The 24797-nt window shown below is 42.9% G+C and overlaps 1 protein-coding gene across 1 annotated transcript in view; it reads left to right on the top strand.

The window, feature by feature from the left end:
• ppfia2 (PTPRF interacting protein alpha 2) overlaps positions 1–24797 on the top strand; it is a 150059-nt gene that overhangs the window by 88098 nt on the left and 37164 nt on the right. The window contains exons 2-5 of the mRNA XM_041963937.1: positions 12966–13067; positions 16408–16572; positions 17326–17400; positions 23220–23330. Coding sequence (XP_041819871.1) covers positions 12966–13067; positions 16408–16572; positions 17326–17400; positions 23220–23330 — 453 coding nt within the window. The remainder of the gene's footprint in view (positions 1–12965; positions 13068–16407; positions 16573–17325; positions 17401–23219; positions 23331–24797) is intronic.

The raw sequence follows: 24797 nt of genomic DNA on the forward strand, positions 1-24797 counted from the left end.
GTCGCATGGGATCAGTAAAGTTTTATCTGGCTTTGTCTTGAAGCTCAGTGATTGGATGCTTTTGATTCGACTTCTCTGCATACTTTTTTGTTCACGATCTTGCACCTTTGACTCAATGAACCTGCTGTTTTCCAGCGCAGTGGCTCATCTTTTCTAAGGATGATTTAACCATGAGAATTTCCCGTCCATTCACACTGACAGTGATCTAACGCTGCCTGCAGAAAAATGAACCTCTCTAACTTGAATGAATATTCTTCCCGTACTCTTCTTTCACCTTGAGTTTGTCGTGAGATCAATCCTCATACATCCCTGAGACGAGGCAAATTTCCAGCTGTTTAATCCTACACGGCTCTCCTTCTCTTGAGTTTTGGAGGTGAGAGGTTGAAGGCTGCGCCTCGCGTTGTGATGGGAGGCGGTAGAGGTGTGGCACGTCCTCATACGGGAGTTCAAACGGATCAAAATTAGTTATTAGGCGCTCGAAGGGCAGTAAATTGCCAGGCTGTAATTTCCACTCTCAGATTTATGACTTGGCCTCAAGGGGCCTTTACAGCACAGACACGACCCCTCTTACCTCGCCAGCTAAAGGTTATTGTAAATCACGCCCCTTCAACCCTCAATGCCATCACACCTGCTCTCACGCACACATCTGTTCACGCAGACCCTCGTACCGACCTTTCATTTCCCTTTCTGTTATCTGCTGCACATGTCTGCTGTGATTTCCCTGAAAAAATCCTTTCTGCTGCGCTAGTAGCTGCTTTTCATTCTGATCTTGTTCTCCTCCGGTCCCTTTGAGGGCATCAGCGCAGTGACCAATCCCCATGCTGCCCTCGTGTGACATCACAACGAGTCATTGTCCTGTTCAAGAACCGGCTCTTGTGTGTGTGTTTCTTCAGCTCGCTCTTTAGCCTCTTTCGGCTCATTTGCTAAACCGTTCGACTGTCCAATTCCAAAAAAATCACACAGGCAGTGAAGCCGAAATAAAATCAATGCATTATTCAGCCAAGACGATTCAACGGTTTCTCTTCATTCATGGCTGCCTCGTTTTAAGCTAATGGTTAATTGTGAATGATTGCTCTTGGTCCATTATGCATCTACTTGTGTGAAATTACGTGGATGTTTGCAGAGGACGTGCACAAAGAGATATAGCATCAGACAGGCGTATTGCTTTTTCAAGCTGAATGTGTTTCCTGTGTTGGGAAGGCAATAAAAATACAATCAGGCTCGATGTTTTTACAATAGCCCCCTGCAGCTGCTCTGTATCTACAGTTTATTGAATCATCCCACTATGTTCTCTTTGGTTTGAGCAGCTCTTTGATGTTGTGATGGCTTTACAACCTGCCGCTTTCTCTTCGGAGAGTAAAAGGACGAGTGAGCCCACAAACTTATTCACGCCTGTTCTCACGTAGGTTCTGCAGGTGACAGCAACAGTTCCATTGGCAGTGGAGTCAGCGGGTGTCCTTGGTGTAGATGAAAAGTAGCTACATGCTTCCTGAGGAGGCGTCATTGATATGAGCACGCTGCCTACTGTTGTAGCACTTCTTCAGCTCTGTCGCCACGAAGAAGCTGACGTGCTCGCTCAGCAGGGATAACCTTCTTAAGCATTCAGAGCTGGGGAAACGAGCCCGCTGGCTGAGCTGAAACTCATGCGCAGTGCTGTTTCCTCGAGGTCTCTCCGGCTCCTCAGAGTCCGATCGAGCAAGTCTTCATCAGCGAGCTGTAGGCCACGAGTCCAGCTGGCACCGGTCCTGAGTGGACTGCTGCTGCTCACGTGATCGATGCACCTGTTCTCACTCCAAATCGTTGCATACAGCCTCTTAGTCAGGGCCCTTTGGGGTCACTTTTGATGGCCATGGGTGCTCCTTTAGCATTATTTTTCAGTGTGCTTCTATACACAGCCTGTTCTCACTCCCAACACATCAAAAGATCACATGACCAAGAGTGCACATGTGACAAAGTGTGGTCCCAGTCTGTAAAAACATATGCTTCTCTTTATCACGCTGTGTCTTTTCCATACAGATTCATGTTTTGAGTCAACATTTTCAAGATGCCACGTATTTACACACCCTTAAATTTCTCATCAGTTTTGATAGATTGCAGAGATATGTCATCAACTCACATCATCCATCTGGGTCACTCTCAAGCTTTGGCCATAGTGCTGGTACTTCCATGCATAAAAAAAAAGAGGAGGAGATCAGGAGGCTGGTCACAGCCAAGGAAAAGAGGACATTTATCATTTTGCAGTGATAAATGTTTTTAGCAGCTAGATCAGTGTATTCTGCATCATTTTTTGTCAAATTACGCTTGATTGGTTTGTAAATGTGGGTCACAGCAGCTGCTACTTTGTGGGATTGTGGACCTTTGTTTGTGAGACTGTCAGAATAATGAAACACGCCATCGCAGCAGCAAGTTTTACCCTTTTTTTGTCGCAAATAGAAGACTCTTTCAACAAACCTTCCACTTTCCTCCACCTTTGGACGTGAAAGAAGGAGCACAGCTTTAAAGAACTGAATAGAGAGATATTGGTTAGATGAGTAAAAAGTCTCTCCCCAACCTGCCGTGTTAAAGCTACAGGTTCTCATTGATCTGATTTCGATGCCCCAGTGTTATCACAGTGATATTAGTCCACTTCGGTGCAGCATCCCTGTCGTGCATATGTAGACATTTTGTTAACTGCGGGGAAATACAGCTTTCGTATTGATAGCAGGAGGCTCGTCTCATTATTCATTTATAGCCATCCCCTGTCCCATCCTCCCTTTGGACTCACGCTGTAAATATAACACTGTTGATCAAATATTAAAGACCTACAGTATAGTGGAGCTTTCTGAAACCACGATGTAGTGATTGAGGGAGCTTATTGCCCATTTCGTGGTACTTTCCCAGAGTGTTTTTCAGGACGCCAATTAGAGTCACGACGCATTCTCTTGTTTCAGAGCTTCTTGCCATGAAAGTTTTCACAATTTGTCTAATTTATTCTGTGGAAGAGTGACTAAAGGTTACACTTTACTGTCTTACCGACTCGTTTTCAGTGTCATTTGCCTCCGTTTTAGGCTTTTGAGAATGTGCTGGTGGTTTCAGACGACATCGCTAATCATTCCTTTGCAAAGATTTGCTGAGGCTTGGCTGCGAGAGATGGAGACGGCGTTAGCACATTGATGGCTGTTATTTTTTATTTTTTTTCAAGGTGCTCTGAGCATTTCACTCGGTGAATCAGCGTGCTGTCAATCACACCACCGCTTCCCTGTCGCTCCTGAGGGTGATGCACAATCGCCTGGGTTTGTTTTCTAGCCTGGAAGCATGACTCTCCTGCAGAAGCACACCTCCTTTTTTTTTTTTCTTTCTCTAAATCAGCTGCTGCTGTAATTCTGGCCAACAGTCAGCCCACTCTGGGAGGAAGCCTTGTCCACCATTTCATTTAGAGTTCACCTTCTAGGCAGACTGCATACTCACACACACACACACACACACACACACACACACATACACTACCTGACATATTGCAGCGCTAGGCAGTTTGCCCAGGTAATGAGAAGTGGGGAAAAGAAGGAGGTGGGGGAGGTTGTGGTCCAGCAGGTCATGGGTAAAATAGTGCTAGAGAGAGGCTTGGAGCAAAACCTCAGCTCATCCGAGTGGAATATTATACTTCCCAGCTGTTTGAATGGGCTGTATAATAAAGCCGTAACACTTCATCAAAAATGGCCACTGATTAAATGACCTTGGGTGACATTTCAAAGGAAATCGCAGACAAACAGTTAAAAAGTTCGCAGTCCGTATTCGGTCGAGCTCACGCTGCATAGATGCTCATTTTTTTCCCATTCAGCAGTCGACTTGTCATAATTATCGTAAACCACAGCTTTGCTTTTGTTTGGAAACTGTTCACAGCTGGGCAGCAGCTCTCATCACTTCCCTCAGAGGGAGAGCTCAAATGTCTCCGGGGAACCGTAGTCCACTATGTGTGCGAGTGTATCTGCTGTACATCACCCTCTACCTGCGCTCGCCTTGTAAAACCACAGCAGAGGTGAAAGTCCACTTAACTGATGCTGCTGAAGATGCTCTGTCACGCAAGCCCCAGCGCGTGCATATTCACCTTTTTACTTCTACGCCACGGCTCGGCTCCTCTCTGTGCTCACTGAGTTGTGTTTTCCCCACAGCGCACTCGGCCGCTCGCCTCTCTCCGTCTTCCCGTCCTGCCGACACGTTCTCGGGTTATTTATGGGAGCAGCACCTGCAGGCAGCGTTTCCTGGGACTTAAAATTCACCAGCTCGTGTTTTCCTTGAGAGACAGAGTAAAATAGATGTTACTGAATGGAAGCAAACTTCCATTTGCTGCATTTCAATGTGGTGAATAATGCAGTGTGGCCAGGATACACTCACCTCATGGTGTTTTACTTGTTTTAGATATTGACATTTGTGTGTATACTTGGGGATACAGTGTCAGAAAAATGCAGATAAGCACAGTGTGAAACAAAAGTAAAGAAGAAACATTTCTTTAAAAAACAAAATCTTTTAAGTTGGATGAATTCTTACTGTAATTTCACTTTCTGTAGGTGGAGAGAAAGAAATCATCTTTTCTATAACATAATGAATACTGCATAATCTTATCATGCAACTATAATAGAGATTAAACACAGTAAGACCTTATTCCCAGTGTAAAATTGTTTCTTCAAAAGAAGTTTCCCAGTTTATTTTCAATCACATTTAGCCAGGAGGCGATTAGCTTAGCTAGTATAAAGAGCATAAACCGGCTAGCTCTTGAGGCTCTCTCAAAATATAAAAATCATATATTGTCATTTTCATATTACTGTTTTTTGTACATGTTAAAGAAAAAATATACAATCTGTTAATTAGTGAGCTCTAGAGTTGCAAGCAGGTGCATGTTTTTAACTTTGGAGAGCGCTAAGCTAGCTGTGTCCCCCTGCTTCTAGTCTCTGCTAAGCTAAGCTAAGCTAATCACCCCTGGCCCTTCTGCAGCATCAACGACTATTTCCCCAAATGGTTCAACAAGTTGTTTAGCATTGATTAGCTGCCTTTCTTTTTTTTAATTATTAACTTGCAAACAGCTGGTGAAAGTCATTAGCTAGTTAGCCTTTATTTAAGATAAGATAAGATAAGCTAAAACTTTATTTATCCTATGTCAGGAAAATTAAGTTGTTACAGTCAATAAGAATAAAAGAGACAGTAAAAGAACAAAAAAAGACAACAAAAAGGGATATAGAAAAAACTATATCACACACACTTATATGTGTGTGTGTGTGTGTGTGTGTGTGTGTGCGCGCAGTATAAAATGTAAGCTTCGTCTGGTCTTGTTTGGTGCCTGTCTGAGCATGTTTTCTGGGTTATTGTCAAATCTGAACACTCCCACCGAGCCTGTGTGTGTCTATGTGTTTGCACCACATTTGGCTTCAGACATTGATTAGCTTAGAAAACATGGAGAAGTTAATTAAAGCGGGTGTCAGAGCGCCACGTTCAGTGTGAAGACGATGCTGCAAGACTAGCTGACACTCGCCATGTCACAAATACCAGCATCCAGTGTCCTGCAACAGCTTCTCTCAGTGCAGTGGAAGGATAATTAACTTAGCATGTGTTGTTTCAGTGTCGAGGTTATGCCAGTGTGGCCAATAGGAAGAGGCGAAACATCTCCTTGACCCTGGTTTATAGAGGAGAGAGTCTGCTGCAGACTGGTGCTGAGGAAGCTGAAGCTTACCAGCCCTGTCGGAGGACTAGCAGGGGATTGTCTCAAAAGCATTAAAGCAAATGATGCAATTTGGAGAAGGGCTTTTTTTTTTCTCAAGAGGAGGTGACTGTGATTAGCTGCATTCCCCCCCGGGACTGAGATTTATGAGCTCTAAGCCTGTTTTTTGTGCCTGACCTACTGCACAAACCGAGTTTGGGAAATGCAGTGATGCAAAGTGTGTTCTGCGTCCTCAGATTATCTCCAAGATAATTTAATATGGAATGAAAGGGATCGCTGTGGGGATCATACTGGATAGGACACTGGCTATTTAGCAAACAATAATAATTCAAATTTAAATGTGGTACCATGATATCAGTATAAATGAAGCAATTGCAGACATTTTAATTGTGTCCCAATCAATAGAATTTAAACAAATAATCTTAATACAGCAATCCTCCGATCTTATTTTCTCTCTCCCTCTTCTGTTGTGTTGGTCCATTATAGGTCAGCTCTCTATAGAGATGACTCGGTTACCACAACAACACTTTTCCCCCCCGATGGCCTGTTGCTATGGTAACATCTGGGTCGTAACAGTTGACCTGATCTTCATCTGTAGATAATCTAGTTGTTAACTCAGCAGGCCCTTCACATAGAATAGACACATTTGTCCTGACAGTTTAACCTTTTGGCTTCTTTGGACCAGTTACAATTAGGTTTTTATTAGAGGTGTCAGGTCCAAAGCCTGAGCAAGACCACACTTACTGTGACAAAGTTAGATATCAAGTTGCATCTTTTGATTATAGACGACATTCAAACGTCATCATCAGTCAAATTACCATGAAGTGTTATCATGCACCTAAAAGATCACAGGGCCGTTGCATTGGATTGAATTAGATTGCACATGTGTAACTAATAAACTAGCGTGATGTTCATTTGCTATGAGCTGATTAAGATGTGAGTACGAGAGCTGATTTGATGATTTAGTCATGATCTCAAGATGAAAGGCCAGAAACACCGACAGCCACAGTGACCGCAGGTTTGAGACCAACAAGCTGGAAAACAACAGCAGCCTGCAGCAATCCCCTTGGAAATTAACTGGATTTGAGGATGCTGCAAGATCCCAGAGCCTCTGATCCTGAACATTTCACATTAATTGGCTGCCCCACTATTACTCGCAGGAGTAATCGGTTATGACCAAAGCCTGCAGCTGTGGCATTCCTCACCATTCATCCCCCGAGGTAAGAGAGGCCGTGTCCCCTTTACCTATGTTGCATCTAAAATCCAGTCTTTGGTGCTGTAAGTAAATCCACTTGACTCTTTCAAAGCCTTCATTCATAACACAGGGTGAGAGTCGGTAGTAATTTGGGGATTTTCACGGTGTATGGTGTCTTTGTGTAGAGGATTTGTCGCTCTATAAGGTCTATAAGGATTTGTTGCGCTACTGAAGCTATGAGACACACTATCGCCACACTCCCTGGAGTTTGTCTATAACACTGAGTTATTGTCCTTGTCTCCTGAAGGGCAGATGGTGCACAGATTCTGAATTCCAATGCGTGCTCAGATATACAGATCACGAGCTGTGTTATCTGACAGCTTTTGAGAGTGGATTTATTATAATGTTTTCATTTTATGTTAAGCTCAAGGTAGTTTTCTTACAAGAGCCATGTACAAACCCCAGTGCCAGAAAGGTTGAGACACTGTGTAAAACATAAACAGAGTGTGATCATTCGCTAATCCTTGTTGACATAAACTCAACTGAAAACAGCACAATGTTTAATAATATTTAATGTTTGACCTCATCAGCTTCATTGATTTTTGTAAATATCTGCTTATTCTGAATCTGATGCAGCAACACATTTCAAACAAGTTAGGACAGGAGCAACAAAAGACTGGGAAAGATGTGGAACGCTCCAAAAACACCTGTTTGGATCATTCCACAGGTAAACAGGTTGATTGGTAACAGGTGATAGCATCATGATTGGGTATGAAAGGAGCATCCTGGAAAGGCTCAGTGGTTCACAGCGAGGATGGAGCGAGGTTCACCACTTTGTGAACACATGGTTGGATAAAGGAGATTAATGTTTGTTTTGTTTTGAATCTGGGATGTAAGTAAAGTAATAATAGAACAATCAATCATTTTCAATATGGATTAGTTCCCAAAACAGCAAAAAAAAAAGAACAAGCAGATGTTTGTAGTTTTCTTTCTGAACAATTATTAAAATAGTTGATTGATAAGTTTTTGTCCATAAACTCAAAAGCTTAATAATCAATTTAATAGAGTAATTGAAAAAAATCTTTCCAGATGTAATCAGAAAAGTAATCGGTGGCATTGGTGGGATGTTATTACTGAAGTCTGTTTTATTGCAGCAATGCATACTTCTCTTTTATATATTTTTTCTTCAAATTTGTTTCTTTTATATCGTCAAAATTGTATTTTGCTTGTATAATATGTGTGTATATATATATATATATACATATGATATATGTATATAGCATATGTATATATGTATACGTATTTACATATACGTATATATATACATGTGCTATATATATATAGCATATGTATATGTATATACATATATACATATATGTATATGTATATATATATATATATACATGTGTGTGTATATATAAATATATATATATATATATATAGAGAGAGAGAGTCAACTTTTTACTTTGTATGTTGTTTCTTTGAATTTTCTCTATCTCTGTTGCTATTTTTCTTTCTAATGCTATCACATGCTGCTGTAATGCCCACATTTCCCCAGCTGGGGATAAATAAAGTTTTATCTTATCTTATCTTATCTTATCTTAAGGTGTCCATATGAACTGAACTGATTGCTGTTGAGGAGCAGGCTGTCGTCGTGTACAACACTCTGCATACTGCGCACAAACAGACACACTGTTTTGACTGTGAAATCAAACACACAGCATGTCGTTCCGCTGTGTCGGGCAGTTCTGCAGTAGAACGCGACCCCACCCGTCACTCAGGAGCCACACTGAGACAGTTGTGTCTCTGTTTGATTCCTTCGTACCTGCCTGACGTGACCCGCTCACGCGCGTCTGTTGGATGCTTAATTTAGACGGCGATGACGGGGACGAAGGTTTGAAGTCTTCCTCGGTGACAGGCTGCCTCTCCTCCTCTGACGGTTGTTTGTCTTCGTCACAGTCTCAGAATTCCTGAGCGAGTTCGGCAGTCAAAGCTGTGATCGGGAAAACGACGCTTCTGATCGAGGAAGTGTCGTGACAGGCTGGTTTATTTCACACTTAGCGGTTACGGTAATAGTTTGTGTGCTTCTAGTGTTGTTAGCGTGTTCTTAGTATGTTCTCTGTGTGACCTCTGAGCTGCATTTTAGTGCAGAAACATCCTAAATGGAGATGAGCTGCTCTGGAAACAGACATATTAATATTTATTATTTTGTGGAGCCAGTATTTTTCTTGTTTTCCTTTTTTGCCTTCCTCTTCCTTTCTCTTCTTCTACTTCTTTATTCTCCCCTTCTTCCTTACTCTGCTCATCACTTCTCACTGTGATTCTTCCACCTTTCTTCTTCTTCTCTCACCCTTTCTCATGTTGTCTGTTTTTTTCTCTCTTCCCTCTCCTCCTCCACCTTTTCTTCTTCTCCTCTTCCTTCTTTTCACTTTTTCCAGCCACATTATTTTTCTTCTTTTTTTCTTTTATCCCTTCTCATCATTCTTCTTCTTCTGCTTATTGCTTCTCACTGTGATCCTTCTTCCTCTCTCTTGTATCCCCTCCACCTTCTTTTTCTCTTCTTCTTTTCCTCCTTTTCTTCATTCCTTCTCCTCCTTCTTGCCCTCCACATTGTTCTTTTTATTCTTCTTCTCTTCCTTTGCCAACATACCACTTCTCACTGTAATTCTTCTTCTTTTCCTCTCTTTTTTCCCCTCCACTGTTTTTCCTCCTTTTTCTTCATCATCCCCTCCTTTTCTTTTTATCCCTACTCATTGTTCTTCTTCTGCTTTTTCTCTCTCCCTTCTCCTCCTCTTCTTAGTTTTGTATTGTTCTTCTCCTCTTCCTTCTTATCACTGTGATTCTCCACCTTCTCTCTCTTCGTCTCACCTGTCCCTCGTTAGTCTCCCCTCTGGTGTGTTTGGTCAGTGTGTTCTCCTCCGTCAGTTGGTCAAATAGAAAAAAACACACACTCAACTTTCACAAGTTCTTAACAAAAAACAATCAGGGAAAACATATATTGCACAATGTATGAAAAAAAAAAAGGAAGAGTGAAGCAAAAATACATGTTCATTTTTTTTCCTGCTACTACTCTGTACAGTTCTATATACTGTAGTTAAAGTTCAGTCTGGCGTGTTGTAGCTGTGTTTGTAGCTGGTGTTCTTCGTCTGTGTTCCTGGTTTGTTATTAGTTTAGTTGTTTGTGTTGTTCTTTGCTCTTCCTGGTTTGTTTGACTGGAATCAGCTTTTGTTATCGCAGCTCGCTCTTTGTTTCTTCGACCTGAGCGTCCTGCATGTGGGTCTTTTTGAACTGACAAACCACCTCCTTCTCCTCCACTCTTTCTTCTCTTCTCCTCCTCCTCCTCCTTTTTCTTCTTCTCTTTCATTCTTCCTTATCCTAATTCTCCTCTTTCTTTCCTACATCTCCTTCTTCTGCTCCTTCCCCCCTCCTTCTTCCTCCCCACCTCCTCCTCCTCTGTCTTTTTCTCTTTATTATCCATATCTGTCATCTGTATCATAATTGTCATTGTCATCATCATCCTCATTGTCTTTAGTAGCAGTAGGTGAGGAAGAGGAGTAGTAACAGAAGTATCAGTGGTGGCAGTAGTAGTATTGATGGTAGCAGTGTTGTTGCAGTAGAAGTATTAGTAGCAGTAGTAGTGGTATTAGTGATAGCAGTGGTGGTAGTAGTGCTGTAGTAGTTGTGGTAACATTAGCAGTGCTAGCAGTAGTAGCAGTTGTATTAGTATTAGCAGTAGCAGTAGTATTATTGGTAGTATTAGTAGGAGTGGTAGTGACAGTAGTAGTAGGGTGGTAACACTAGAAATGGTAGTAGTAGTGCTGTAGTAACAGTAACAGTAGCAATAGTAGCAGGGGTTGTAGTAGTAGTAATATTTGTAATAGTAGTGACAATAGCAGTAGTAGTAATGGTAGTAGCAGTGTTGTTGTTGCTATAGTAGTAGTAATAACAGTAGCAGTAGTGGTAGTAGCAGTAGCAGTGTCGTTGTTATAGTGGTGGTAGTCGTAGTAGAAGTAGTAGTAGCAGTAGCAGTGTTGTTGTTATAGTGGTGGTGGTAGTAGTAACGGTAGTAGCAGTGTTGTTGTTGTTATAGTAGTAGAAATAGCAGTAACATTAGCAGTAGTAGTAGCAGTGTCACAGTGTTTGTGCTGTCTCATTTCGTCAATGGCCGACCTCCTCGTTTCCGGTCTAATCTAATCTCAACCTGTGAGATTATTTCCGCCTCTGAGAAATATTTGTACGACTGAAACTGCAGTCTGCCGTCCAGATGCAGCTCCTCCACCCGCTGCTCCACCGCACACAGTAACACGCAGTCTGTCATCTCAGCCGTCGTCCAAAGTGTCACGCTCATGTTTTTGTAGCACGACTCCACCGTCGATACAAAGCCCCGTCCTCTGCGTTCTCTCCGTCCTCCCCGTGTTGTGGCTCCAGACTGCAGGTGTAAATCCACGACGCCTGGCACTGAGCCTCCACCAGTCTCTCATCCACAGATTACCATCAGACCTCTCAGCCCTTCCCTCTTATGCTGGAACCCCTCCAGGTGTAGCCTTCAGTAATGGCATGGCAATGGACTTTATGAGATTTGTGTGAACATTAGTTATGTGTTTGCCAGAAGGGAAACCACCTACATCTGTGTCTATCACTGAGGGACTCTGATATTTCCTGAAGTCGTGTTTTTTAACCCGTACTGGCCTGAAGCGCCCATGGTCGTGACCTTGATTATGTTTTCCTGGTAGCTGAGTGTGAATATATTGTTTGTGTCTGATTTGTTTTCACTGTGCGTCAGTTTGTAGGATGTGATAGAAGAGATGGTGTCACAGTCAACGTCCCTTGTGATCTAAATTATATTCTCATCTCAACCTATATGACCACTGTTTTCAAGTGTTTCCAAAATACATCTTCATCATCCAGTGTCATGAACAGTCTTTTCTATAATATATTGCTAAAAATACACAATGGAACACATTTTTATACATGCACTGAGTAATGTAAATACTGCCCATACAGTATAGATACACTAATTATTAAGGGTTTTAACTAGAGCTAGAGTAAATCTGCTGGTCCTGTAAATTGGCTAATTGCCAATATATTGCTAACATATTGGTGTCTGCATAAATGGTGGCTGATAAATAACAAGAAGTGACAGCAAAGAAAGATGTGTTTGAGGAAAATTACTGACTTGCACTGATTTATTTATTTATATATTACAACTGTGAAATGTCTCACTCTGTATTTATCTACCAACAATGTTTGTTTAAGTTGTTTGTTTGAGTAATGTAATGAATATCAGCCAGGCAACAATCAAAGCTTCTGTTTACAGTTTATTGCAGTCTGTTGATTATTTTCTCGATTGATTGTTTAGTTGATCGGTCTATAAAATGTCAGAAAATTGTGAAAAATGTCAGTGACTGTTTCGTAAAGCCCGAGACGATGTCCTCAAATGTCTCATTTTGTTCACAAAGATTCAGTTTACTGACATAAAGGAGTTAAGAAACTTGAAAATGTTCATCCATTAAGAAGCTGGAATCAGAGAGTTTTGACTTTTTTACTTAAAAAAAAATACTACTTTCTATCTAGTAGTATTACTACTTTTCGACTACTATTGATTAATTGATTAATTGTAGCTGTGTAGAGTAGCTGAGTATTGAGAAACGTCTCCGTTCCATAAGAACGTGATGGTGATGATTGTTAGGTATTAGTCACACCCTCAGATGTTACCAGGGAAACTGAGTTAATGAAAATATAAATGAACGGTCCTCATTTTGTTTCTTCTGGAAGTGACTGGGGTGTAAACAGGAGACAAAAGTGTGGCCTCCCTGTCACCAACTAATTCCTGATCATGGACTCCTCTTTAGGTATTTTCCCTCCCTCACATATAGCTTGATACCAGAGGAGGCTTTGGCACTGCGAGTGTATGTTAGCAGTAACATCAGTAACCTGTTGCTGTAGCTGTTATTGGTGATTTGATCTTCTTCTTTGTGGCGATCATCTAACAGGCTCTGCTGCTTCATGTTGCATTGCATCATCCTGAAAGCCTGTTGCAGAGGATTGTGACGCTGACCCTTTCTTATCTGTGTTCCTCAGGAGTTTGCAGCGCTGACGAAGGAGCTGAACGCCTGCAGGGAGCAGCTGCTGGAGAAGGAGGAGGAGATCTCCGAGCTGAAAGCCGAGAGGAACAACACCAGGGTGAGGACGGCTTTCGACGCACGTCTTAAAACACTCGCTAAACCGATTACACTGGTTCATCAACATGCCAATACTGAGGCGCTCAGGAGTGTCGGTGCAAAAAGAGCCAATCATAGCTGTTGTCGATGCTTGTTTCTTCCATCTCCAACCTCCTCAAGTTTCTCTAAAGTTTCACAACTTGCCCCAAATTCTCACATCTGCTGCAAAAAGCGAGCAACAACTGCGCCCTGCGATAGACAGCATCCCGAGGAAGCTTAAGCTATCTGGTGGGTACGGTCTTCAGGCTGCAGAAGCACTGAAGCAACCATGCGCACTGTCTGTTTCCAATTCCCAGACATACCTCATTAGCTCCCTCCATTTTGCCTGAACATTTTTCCACTTGCTTCACATGGATGGCCGCTCAACAGTAAAACTAAGTCCAAATGGCACAGATGCCCCGCAGTGTCCAGGTCAAAGAATTTGGGGGGGAAAAAAACAACTGAAGACATTAGCGGATCGGCTCGATTTTGTGGAGCCAAAGTCTTGCATCTCCAGTAAAAAAAAAAACATTTCCTTTTTAAAGCAGCAAGCACACTCTGCTGTTGACAGATAAGACTCTGTTTTCCATCCCACTGCTGATTAAGTGTGGATTTACAGTCTTGCACAATCTTCCTCTGGGTGGAGGCAGAATATTTTAGCACTACAGCAGCTGAGGGAGACAGAAAGGAGGGAGGTGAGGCGCAAGAAACAGGGACAGACAAAAGTCATTTTCACTCTCTCACTTTATTATCACCTCGAATCTTCCGATGGCCAATTACAAAGTAAACTTTAATTAAGCTCGGTTTTGTCGCTGACAGGGTTTTACAGTTCATAATTAAATCTTCGAATGCGTGTGCAGGCAGTCGGCGGACTGAGGAGCTGCCGACGGACGTGATGACGGCCTAACAGGTTAACTTTATTGGCTGTTTTAGATAAGCGCGACAACCAAAGTGGCGTGCATGTAAAGTCGTAGGCTCCAGTCATGCAGAGACACGATAAGACAGAAAAAGACAAGCAACAGATAGAGGATGAAAATATTTCGGGGACAGGAGGGGGGCTGTGGAAGTTGTTGTTGTCCCGGCAGGATTCAGTTCACTTCATGATTGATTCACCGGTGGGCATTTTGTTGAGTGTGCAGGAGTGTGTATGTAGACGTGATGGCTGCTGATGAGACAGTAGTCTCAGACAGGCGGGAGAGGAGACGACACTCAGTCTCCCTTCAGCTGCAGCGGAGGTCTGCATGGGGACGGGGGTCCTGTTTCACCCTGCGTGCTGCACACTCCTGCAGAGATTGTGATCGCTTTGCCGGCTAACTGTTTCCCATTGAAAGTGTGTCTGTCTCGTCCTGCAGGGAAAACAAGACGTTAATTTTGCAAAGGGAACAAAGAGGCGACAGAATATTATGGATTGCGTCTCTGTTTATTTTAAAGTTTGTGTCGTTTCCCGTAGCAACAGATGCAAGCCAGATGCTGGATGCTCAGACCTGATGTTATTGATTAGATTTGGATTAGGCTTTTTTTCCTGTGCTTTCGTTATTTATTTGGAATATCGCTTATTGGAAGGCAGCACATTTACAGCACATGTCCGGTTAAAGGAGTAGTAGGGAGATACACTAATTCACGTTCTTGTTAGATGAGAGGATCAATACCACTCTTCTGTCTGTATGGTAACTATACAGCGACATCCAGCAGGCTGTTAGCTTAGCTTAGCTTTTTACTACTACTTTCCCTTTCAACCACTTAGCATCCTTTTGGTTGGTCAAAGGTCAAAGTCTTATAGTCTCATATATCGTCAGTAAGTAGACCTGCCTCTGATGCACAACAGTGATGCTTTTTTGCCTCTTCTATATAACCAAGAGGAATACAAAAGAGAACATTTTTGGCTCGATGGGATAGTAGTCGTCATTCACACTCTCATAAGACCCTGCCTGTTGCTCTCGTCCTCATCTTCATCCCTGAATACTGCACGTTCTGACTTCGTACATGAAATTGTTCCCAGTTTTCTTGAATAATGAGACGAGATCCTGTGTAATGCTCAGTAAGAATCGTTGCAGAGCTTTGTTAGAAATGCAGCCCCTTGTAGCTCACCAAGTGGGAACTTGATTTCCTAACCAGTGGTTAACCACAGAATACATTTAATCCAGCTGCAGCCTGTTGGGCAGCCTTCAGCGGGGGATGTTTAGACTAGCGAAGCGAAGGTATGTCGAGGATGAAGCCGGGGAGGCTTTTCTGGGAAAGAATGGGGAGATCATTTTGAGCTGGAACTTAACCAGATCATTATCTTGGGGACGTAATATTATGTCCTTGGACAACTTCCGAGAGGGAATGAAGTGTTGAGATGTGCATCGCCACGAAACTGCTGCGGCGTTTCCACGGTCCGGCCCAGAGAGTAACAAGGGGAAATGAAAGCAGATGATCCTATACGCTGATCTCACAATGGAGCAAGAAACAGTAATGAATAATATTTTATCTCTGCAGCCAAACTGGTATTCTGTCTCCCAGTCACATCCTGGTTGTTTACTCCCAGTTGCTGCTGCTGTGTGGTTATTTGCTTTTCCTGAAGTCAGCCCCCGAGCTCTGCTTCTCATCTCGTCCGCCCTTGTGAAGCTCTGTGCTGGCAGTTGACTTGACACGCTACCTAGCAACCTAAATTAGCATAATCCCCTTTGTGCACTGCTGGAAGGATTACAGTTACTTTTAAGAAGATGTAAATTACTTTTTTTTTTTGCGCACAGCAAAATTCCTTAAAAATAGAATAATTACTCTAACTCCACATCGTTAAGCTTGTGACTCTACTAACACAAATAAATCTAACTAACAATGTGTAACAGTGTGGATGATAAATGATAATTATAGCAATGTTAATTGAATGTAATGTGAAAGGTGTTGAGGATAAATTGAAGGTTGCATCTTAAACTCAGCTCCAGAACCTCTGAAGTTTTATCGCATTAACTTCAGCATTGCACACAGCACTGACGGAGCAGTTTCCACTTCTTCTTTGGGCTGTTTTCTTGCCTTGGTTGATCCTTGGATTTGTATCATTCTTTGAATCTTTTACACGTTACCCTCCTGATTTGTCTTTAAGGTCTATGAGCGAGCCTGATGAAGCACACATGAATTAATTGTTTGTTCTTCTGGTGCTTAAATTAAGTGGATTTCAAGCTGAGTTTGGTGTGCGGGAAACCGTTTCTCATTTCGGAGTCTTTAGCATTATGCCAAACTTTAATCTGACATAATCAAACTGCTGTGAGGACGATTTCTGCTTATCCAGTGATGATGATGTTGTTGACGATAACAGTGATTTCTCCTGTGTCACTATTCAGCTACTGCTGGAGCATCTGGAGTGCCTTGTGTCCAGACACGAGCGGTCACTTCGTATGACGGTGGTCAAGCGGCAGGCTCAGTCTCCCTCAGGGGTCTCCAGTGAAGTCGAGGTCCTCAAAGCGCTCAAGTCCTTGTTTGAACACCATAAAGCCCTAGATGAGAAGGTAAGTGTGCCTCTGGTTTAATTCCAGTGAACAGTAGTATGTGTCTGCTGTGTCTGGCTCTTGCACTGTATGATTTAGGTGGTGTACATTTGCAATTTGCTGTGTCTTCCTGCTGTAATTTGTTGGTTTTAGCAACACTGCAACCACAGTGTTTCTCCTGCCTCCTCACAGCCCGCTGATTTGTGACCTCAGCCCCCCGTGCGATATCACCACCGCCCCTGTAATCCATTCATCCTCTCCTCTAAAAGCCATCATTTATAAAGCATGTCCAGTGGCGTGCTGTTCAAGGGAATAAAAGATGTCTAGGGCAGCAGAGGTGGGGGGGGGCGATCCTGACTCTGACCCCGCCTGACTTCTAATCCAGGATCGCCTTCCACTGAGATCTGGCATCCTGTTGCAGCGGCGGAGCGCGGCCGCCACGGCGTGCAAGTAATTGCTCCATCACAGCGGCGACGATCGTAGACCCTCTGAGTTTCTCTTAGTTCACAGAGGAGTGTAGGAGGGGGCTCTCCTCCCAGCAACCGGCGCTTTAAAAGCAATAAAAGCCTCCTAACGGCGCTTTGAAGCCACAGCAAAGTGTTATTGTGAGGCTAAAGGAGGAAAAGAGGACAGCTCTCTCTGCTGCAGCAGCAGGGCCTCTTTCTGCTGTCTTAACCCCTCGATTGCCTCCACTGGATTTTAAACAGTAGTCAGTTGAGGGGGAAAAATTTGTATATTTCTCTGCCAGACCCTGAGCTGTTTTTTGGCTTCCAGGTAAGGGAGCGACTACGGGTGTCACTGGAGAGGGTGTCCGCCTTGGAGGAGGAGCTCACAGCAGCCAATCAGGAGGTAAGAGCAGCCACAGCTATCACATTTTGAGATAATGGGCGTTGTTCTACATTTGTGCTGTGTTGTATTGCATCCTCAGTGGCGATGGGTGGATGGAAACCAACACAAATCTACGTCTTCTATTATATAAAGTGCGGCTCGCAGGTTATTTTCACTCTAAAATACACAATTCAAATTTTATTAGACTATATATACAGTATGTAAGAACAAGACGGACAATAATTAGTGCAAGTGGAAGTACTGGAAGTAATTAGAGCAACCAAACTGCCTCAAATTCCTTCTAAAATGACAAATAATTTGAATACAGACACAGAAATTGCACCAGGATATTTACCATCCATTGTTCACTTTAATTCAGTGTGATAACATGAAATATGGAAACATGCTGCATGAATATGCATGAACAGAAATCATAATTTTTTAATTGCTTAAAATAAAATAAAATAAAAAAAAGTGTCAAAGATATTACCAGAAAAATAGATGCACCGACACGTATATTCAAGTTAAGAGCAAACCTGATGAAGAATAAATTAAATACATTCACACATGTGTCCACCTCACAGAACAAATGTGCAGGATTATGTGCTGCTCACATATGTGGATGTAAATCTAACACATGGTGTGACGTGTCCTGAATTATGCATCAGCTCAAACAGCCAGAAACAACCAGAACACCTCTGCAGGCTTCACTGGCCCTGGTCTGCGCAGGGAGCAGCACAGAATAACACTGTGCACACGAGTGGCCGAGGCCGAGCGCTGACACGAGAGCGGCCACTTTTGCTGTGGTGGCCTAACTCCTGCTCAACCTCCAGAGCCAGAGCAGCTCTCGCACTGCAGATGGTCCTGTTCCAGCTGAGAAAAACCCTCAGGCTGGCACTTCACAGCCTGTCAGACATGCCAGAGCTAGAATAAAAGTCGGTAAGGAGAGAGAGAGGAGAGGTGGAGGGTGGCGCGAGGACAGATCGGGATGGAGGGGAGAGAAACGCAAAAAAAGAGCAACGAGAGGCAGAAGACACGAATAGAAATGGCAGGTTGTGTGTGGGGGTGTGTGTGTTAATGAGAGCGCAGGGGTGAAGCTGGTCGGAGCGCAGTTTGGAGCCACGAGGGTGAAGGCGGACCAACTGCGAAGGCTCTGGAGGCTCTGAATCCAAGGTTAGACGCTAAAGAGAAAAAAAGGCGTGAACGGTTCAAAAAATAATGGGACAGGCAACTGCAAAGAGAACCTCGTTTTTCTTTTACAGCTTTTGGACAAAGTCTGCGTTGTAGACTGTAAAAGTCCCTGACAGACATCTGAGTGGAGGCACTTTTCTCACATCACACAGCCAAGGCTGGAAGGAGCGTACAGTACATCTGCCAGGCTGTCCCTCATAAATGGTTAACCCTACACTTGTCAGCACGGCGGACGGATGAGTGATTGGACCTTGAGGCGGTTAAACCTCCTTTGCCGAGTAAAAACGTCTCGGAGGCTCCAGGGAGGCGGGCAGAGCCGGGAGCCGGCGAACCGGTAATTGATTTGTGATGGAGGTCTGGCATGAGCCCCTTCCCCCTGCGGGGCTTCAGACAGCGCGGCCACGCCTGACGAAACCATCGGCCTTTGACCTCACGCAGTCGCAGGTGTTTAAGTGGCCCCACGCTGATTACTGCTGTGATTGCAATTTGCTCTTAAGAGACAAACAGTTATCCAGACTGTGATGGATTCTATCTGAGGACATTAATCAACACTGTGACGCATTTGGAAAAAACTTGCATCTCAACAGCTAATTTGCACCTATAGTCTCATCACAATTATCTGATACAAACAATACAACCAAACAAATATGAAATATGAAAAACAACTCGAGTGAATAATCTGAACGTTTGATTTTTAAAGAACGCTATGCATGCGCCCAGGTTATTTCCATAAATAGAAGTTAATTACATCTGACACCTGCTTTGTTTTCTTAAAGGAAAACGTCTGTCCATTAACAGCAAACTGAGCCACTGAATGCATAATCTTATGAGTAAAGTCCATATATTGATTAAAACCAGTGTGGATTGAAGCACAGCAAAAAGACCAGCACTACTACAAGAGCATCATTGTCATCAAGTCATTTTTATCTATTATTAATGCCAAAAAGTCTTGTTTTCTTAGACTTCCTATATTAAGTATTATTCCAATATTAAATATTCATGAGGAGAGCCGCAAAAATTAAACTCAAAGCTCAGAAAAAAAAAAAAATATTAGGAATTAAACGCTCAAAACCTCAAAAGTTTGATTGACAGTGGCCTGTCAACAAGAGCAAACAGCTGTCGTCAGATCTGATTCCTGATTGGTGCCCAGAGGTTTGTGACATCGCCTTCCTTTCCCAGCTGAGCCCAGGCCAGTTCAAACCAGCGAGAAGAGCAAAAAACGAAACAGCGAAAGCCAGAAATCTCTCGTGTGAAATAAACAAAACTTTGGCTGAAAATGGAAAATCTCGTGTTCGTGTCGGACCGGGAGAGAAGCGAGGTGTGAAAATAGGATTTAACACCAAAACTGCCTGAAAAATGAAATTAATTTTTAGAAATTTGTTCAGACAAATTGATTTCTGGTGCAAAAAAATCACCATGCTGGTTGATTTTAAAACTTCTAGGCCTCAAAGGAAACATGTTCTTGTCTATTCCCCTTATTTTGTAGTTTGGGTTACACAGAAATTAGGCCTAAACTGACCCCTGAGTTGTTTGTGACAAACTTAATTGCATGTCTAGCACACCAGTTTTGCTAACTATTACACCTTCAGGCCTTAAATTATGCTACAGTGCAAACTCTCACATCTGTTCCAGAGAAATCCCAAGACACCACATACTAAATGAATGCTTTTTGCTTTCAGGATATGTGTGTGCATATACAGTATATATGAGTGTGTGTGTGTGTGTGTGTGTGTGTGTGTGCATGCATTTGCTCCAAAGCATGTGATTGATTGTAATTTAAACGCATTGCAGCAGAGACTCGCATGCCCCCAGCTCTCACCTTGACAAATCAATCTTTTATACCGTAAGGGCTCCCACCACCACCGCCGCCCTCCCTTTACTCCTCCTCCTCACTTTCGTCCAGTTTCTCCTTCATCACATTACCGCAGACAGTCCTCTCCATCCAGCGCACGAGTGCTAAAGAAAGATAAGGAAATCACGGCGCAGGTCCGTCTCGTGCTCCCTCTCTGTCACACGTCCGCCTTTGATGAAGGTAGATCAACAACATCAAACAGAAATAATGGGCGCCATGTTCGCTCTGCATCTGGCAAACTTCTCCTTCCTGCATCTGTAGCGCTCCGTTCGTCGTTTGTTGCGCCTTTTATGTCACGGGTGGTGTTAGCGTTTGATCTCCGAGCTGCAGAAATTACAGACAATCTCGGAATAATGGTACAGAAACATACGGAGGCATAATTACGCCCTCGTTAAAAATAATGAACAGAGACGTTCTGTTGTCGGCGCGCGGCAGCCGAGAGGAAGCCGAGCTGTTGCCGGCGCGGTCTGAGGCCAAGCTGAGTGCGAGGTGAAGCCTGTCCAGTGTGAAGGGGAGGAAATCATCTTTTACTGCGCTCATCAAAGAGGCCCTGACTCACTCTCGCTGTGATGTCCCTGATGTGAGGTGAAACCAGATCACGTCAGTCGCTGGAGGGAATCGCTTGTTTTATGGACATGTCCCGAGGCTTTCTTCACTGTTTCACCCACACAAAATAATGTTCTCAAGCATCCCGATCTGTTTGTTCTGAGCAAAGACGGCCTTCCAGTAACTCTTATCATCTCCTTTTCGAAGCGAACTTTATAAATGCTATAGATTACATTGTGATGAGTCTAATAACTCACCGCATTCACACCTGGTGTTAAAAAGGGATCTGTGTCCGGATGCGTTATCCGCATAATAAAGATCTGATCTTGCCTTTTGCATTTACACCTGCTATGTTTAACACATCCTCGTTATCCTCACTGAGATCAGATCTCTGTCCTCCAGAGCAAAACCTGCATGTGAGTAATTTGAGGTGACGGCAAATCAGCCCCAGACTCCCTTAAAAAATCTCGATTTTATGTGAGTTGTTGAGTTAGAGGAGACTTTATAATCTTTACAAAAAGCTGCCTTTGACAAATTCTTAATTATTTGTCCCTTCTTTTAAATTCAGCAAATGAAACACATGAAATTATTCATTTCTTTATATCAAAAACATTGTGTCAGTTTGTTCCGGTGTTGCAGCACCAGCATGGAGGCTACTGTGTCACTAGATTAATTATATGCCTCTTTAACAGCAGATCAGCTGCACAGATTACTGCAACACACACCGTCACACACAGTGTATTATTCATTATCCATACGTATTGCTTTCATTGTTCCTGCATCTTTTGCCACCTTGATGCCACGGAATAGACGTAGAATCAGTAATTAAAGGCCTGTCTCTTTCAGCCTTCTCGCTTGCTGCTCACTGTCTAAATTTGAACAACAGCCTATGTTTTATGTTAGCTAAAAACAAATACTTGTATCAGTGTTACGTTGTGTACGGATGCCAGCACGTTGTACAGATTACGTTTACACCTAAGATCCGAACACAGTATGAGCCAGACGACGTATTTAAACCTTGTGTTAGTATGCGTTTTGCATTCACCATGAACATTTCTGAGAACCGGGCAGCATCACTAAAATGAAGTCAGGGCAAGAAACATGAGCTGTCGAATGTTTTTATTACCAAAACGGTATGTTTTAAACATCTCCCACAGTTTTACGGTCAGACTTGGACCATGCTTGCAGTATCTGTGCACACACAGTTTTCCTGTGCGATGAGGAGTCAATACCAACGATTTAGACACGCTGACTTTCAGTTTGACCTCCAAATAAAGTGGTTTAGTTAAGCTGCTGGCTTGGCTGACGGTCTGACTGCTCATGTTTCTTGACTTTGTTTGTACTCTGGTGAATACAATCTCATTGTAGTCAATAGAAATGATGGCCAAAAGTATGAAAATAAGACCTAAGTTGCAGTAAACTTCACCTTCAATAGCGACGGTTCCATTTAATTTTAATCTCTCTCAAATTGGATCAAGGTTTGAACTTAATATTTTATTTAATGTAACAGAAAGAGGCCAGCAGCTGCTGTAGACAGTCCAGGTGATCTGAATCTCCCTGATAACCCACCTCCACCCTCCAGCCTCCTGCAGGGAGAGGCTTGGCAAACCAGTGGGACTCACTCTATAGCTGTATGATTTACCAAATTACTGCAGCGTCTTCCAAAGCTGCACTGAAGTAATCACATTTACAAGGAGGAAGCTTCACAAGACAGTTTTGTTGGGTCACTTTTAATGGTTCGCGTGCTTCGAACTACTATCTCACTCCCACGAGTTTCAGGTTCTGGGAAGTCTTGTTGTGGAAAGCACAAGAGGCACCGCAAAGTCTCAGGGGCCTCAGATTGTTTATGAGAGACAAGTTTCTCTTCCCCAGCGTGAAGAGGTGATAATCACACGGTGTCTGTCAAGAAAGACGCTAATTGTTGTTGTCGGTCACCCGTCTGACAGGATTATGACTTTAGGACAGAAGCTTAAGGTAGTGGAACGAGACACGAGGTCCGCAGAACATGATAATTATAGTGATTGTATCAGTGCGTAAGTGCTTCCAGCTTCATGTTGGTTTGTTCCATAAATTCCTGCAGAGAGGGACGTACTGTAATTTACTAGTGTTGCATAAGAGGCAAACATGTTCTGTTTGTGTTTCAAAGTCACACTGAAGGAAGAGACGTATCAAAACATTTCATCCTCTACATGTATGCAGGCGTCCTGTGTGTATTCCAGCTCTAATTTGTGCACTTCTTGCCATCCTGCAGATTGTGGCCTTACGGGAGCAAAATGCTCACATTCAGAGAAAAGTGGCTTCCGGAGACGGAGGAGAGGACATACTGGAGGGCAGTGAAGCTCAGCAGAAGGTCCATGGCAAGGTGAGCCTCCTCAGAAATACAATGCAATGTGTTTTTTTAAACATTTGGAGGGACACAACGCTTTTTGTTGTAACCTTCTACTCGTGGTAAAAGTGGAAACTGTCGTCTTAAACGAACGTTTGGCTCATGTCAACGTGCAGGATGTGGTTAAGCTCCGGGTCAACAAAACTGGACACGAAACGAGCAGAACAAAACTGAATGAGCTAATGTTACATTTTGGTCCTGATTTCCCCTTCCTACATGATTTGCTGTTTCCAAACCTGTACAACACTGTCAGGAACACTGTACAATCTTAGTAGAAAAATGCTTAAGCCCTTATTACCTCCACTAAGGTGGTTATGCTTTTGGTTCAGTTTGTCTGTTTGTCAGCAGGATTACAGAAAAACTTGCCTAGTTTTCATGAAACTTGGTGGAAGGGTGTAACGTGGGCCAAGAAAGAACCCATTAAATTTTGTAAGCGGATCCGAATCAGTTTTGTTAGCTGTGCGAGATAGGGAACTTGCCCTGGCGGAATAAAAGCCATACATCTTAAAATCCAGTAGATGGCAGCAACGTTCGATACTGACAAAAGAAGCCAATTGTAGAAATACGATGACCCCACATGACAATCTACCTTCACAGGTACCAGCTATCCTCTCTGGCCTGTAGTTGCTCAAACCTCATAGAGAAAGCAGTCATTATGGTGCATTCAGGGACAGCGGTTTCATCAATCAATCAATCAATCAATCAAAATTTATTTATACAGCACTTTACAACACTCAAGGTGACCAAAGTGCTTTCCAGTTAAAACAAACAGTGAAATTAAAAATGAAAAACAGATTAAAAGATAGCAACAATAGAACACATATCAGGGAAATAAAAAAAGAGATTAAATGCAAATAAAATAAGATAGAATAAAATAAGATATGATAAAATAAAATAAAATAAAATGTCACCACATTACTGTGTATTAAAAGCCAGTTTAAAAAGATATGTTTTGAGCCGAGTTTTGAAGAGGCCAAAGTCTGTGATGGTGCGCATGTCAGGGGGTAGTTTGTTCCAGAGTCTGGTCCCAGCGACGGAAAAGGCTCGATCCCCCCAGTGTTTATACCTGGCCCTTGGGACTTCCAGTAATAACTGATTTGTGGACCTTAGCGCCCTGTTTGGGTTTCGGACAGAGAGAAGTTCTGTCAAATAAGTAGGAGCTAGGCCATTGAGGGCTTTAAAAACAAAAAGTAAAATTTTAAAATCTATCCTAAACGATACTGGAAGCCAGTGGAGGGAAAAGAGGACTGGGGTGATGTGCTGACGCCTTGAAGTGTTCGTCAGGAAACGAGCTGCTGCATTTTGCACCAGCTGGAGGCTTCATGGGTTTCATGGGAGAACCGATACATTGCCGTGGCTATGCAAATGTAATATCTAGTTTTCACAAATGTACGTTAAGTCTGTGAAATACTTGCAGTTTGGGGGTGCATAATAAATGCAGAG

The sequence above is a fragment of the Chelmon rostratus genome, chromosome 22 (assembly GCF_017976325.1).
Source record: "Chelmon rostratus isolate fCheRos1 chromosome 22, fCheRos1.pri, whole genome shotgun sequence".
Classification (NCBI taxonomy): Eukaryota; Metazoa; Chordata; class Actinopteri; order Chaetodontiformes; family Chaetodontidae; genus Chelmon; species Chelmon rostratus.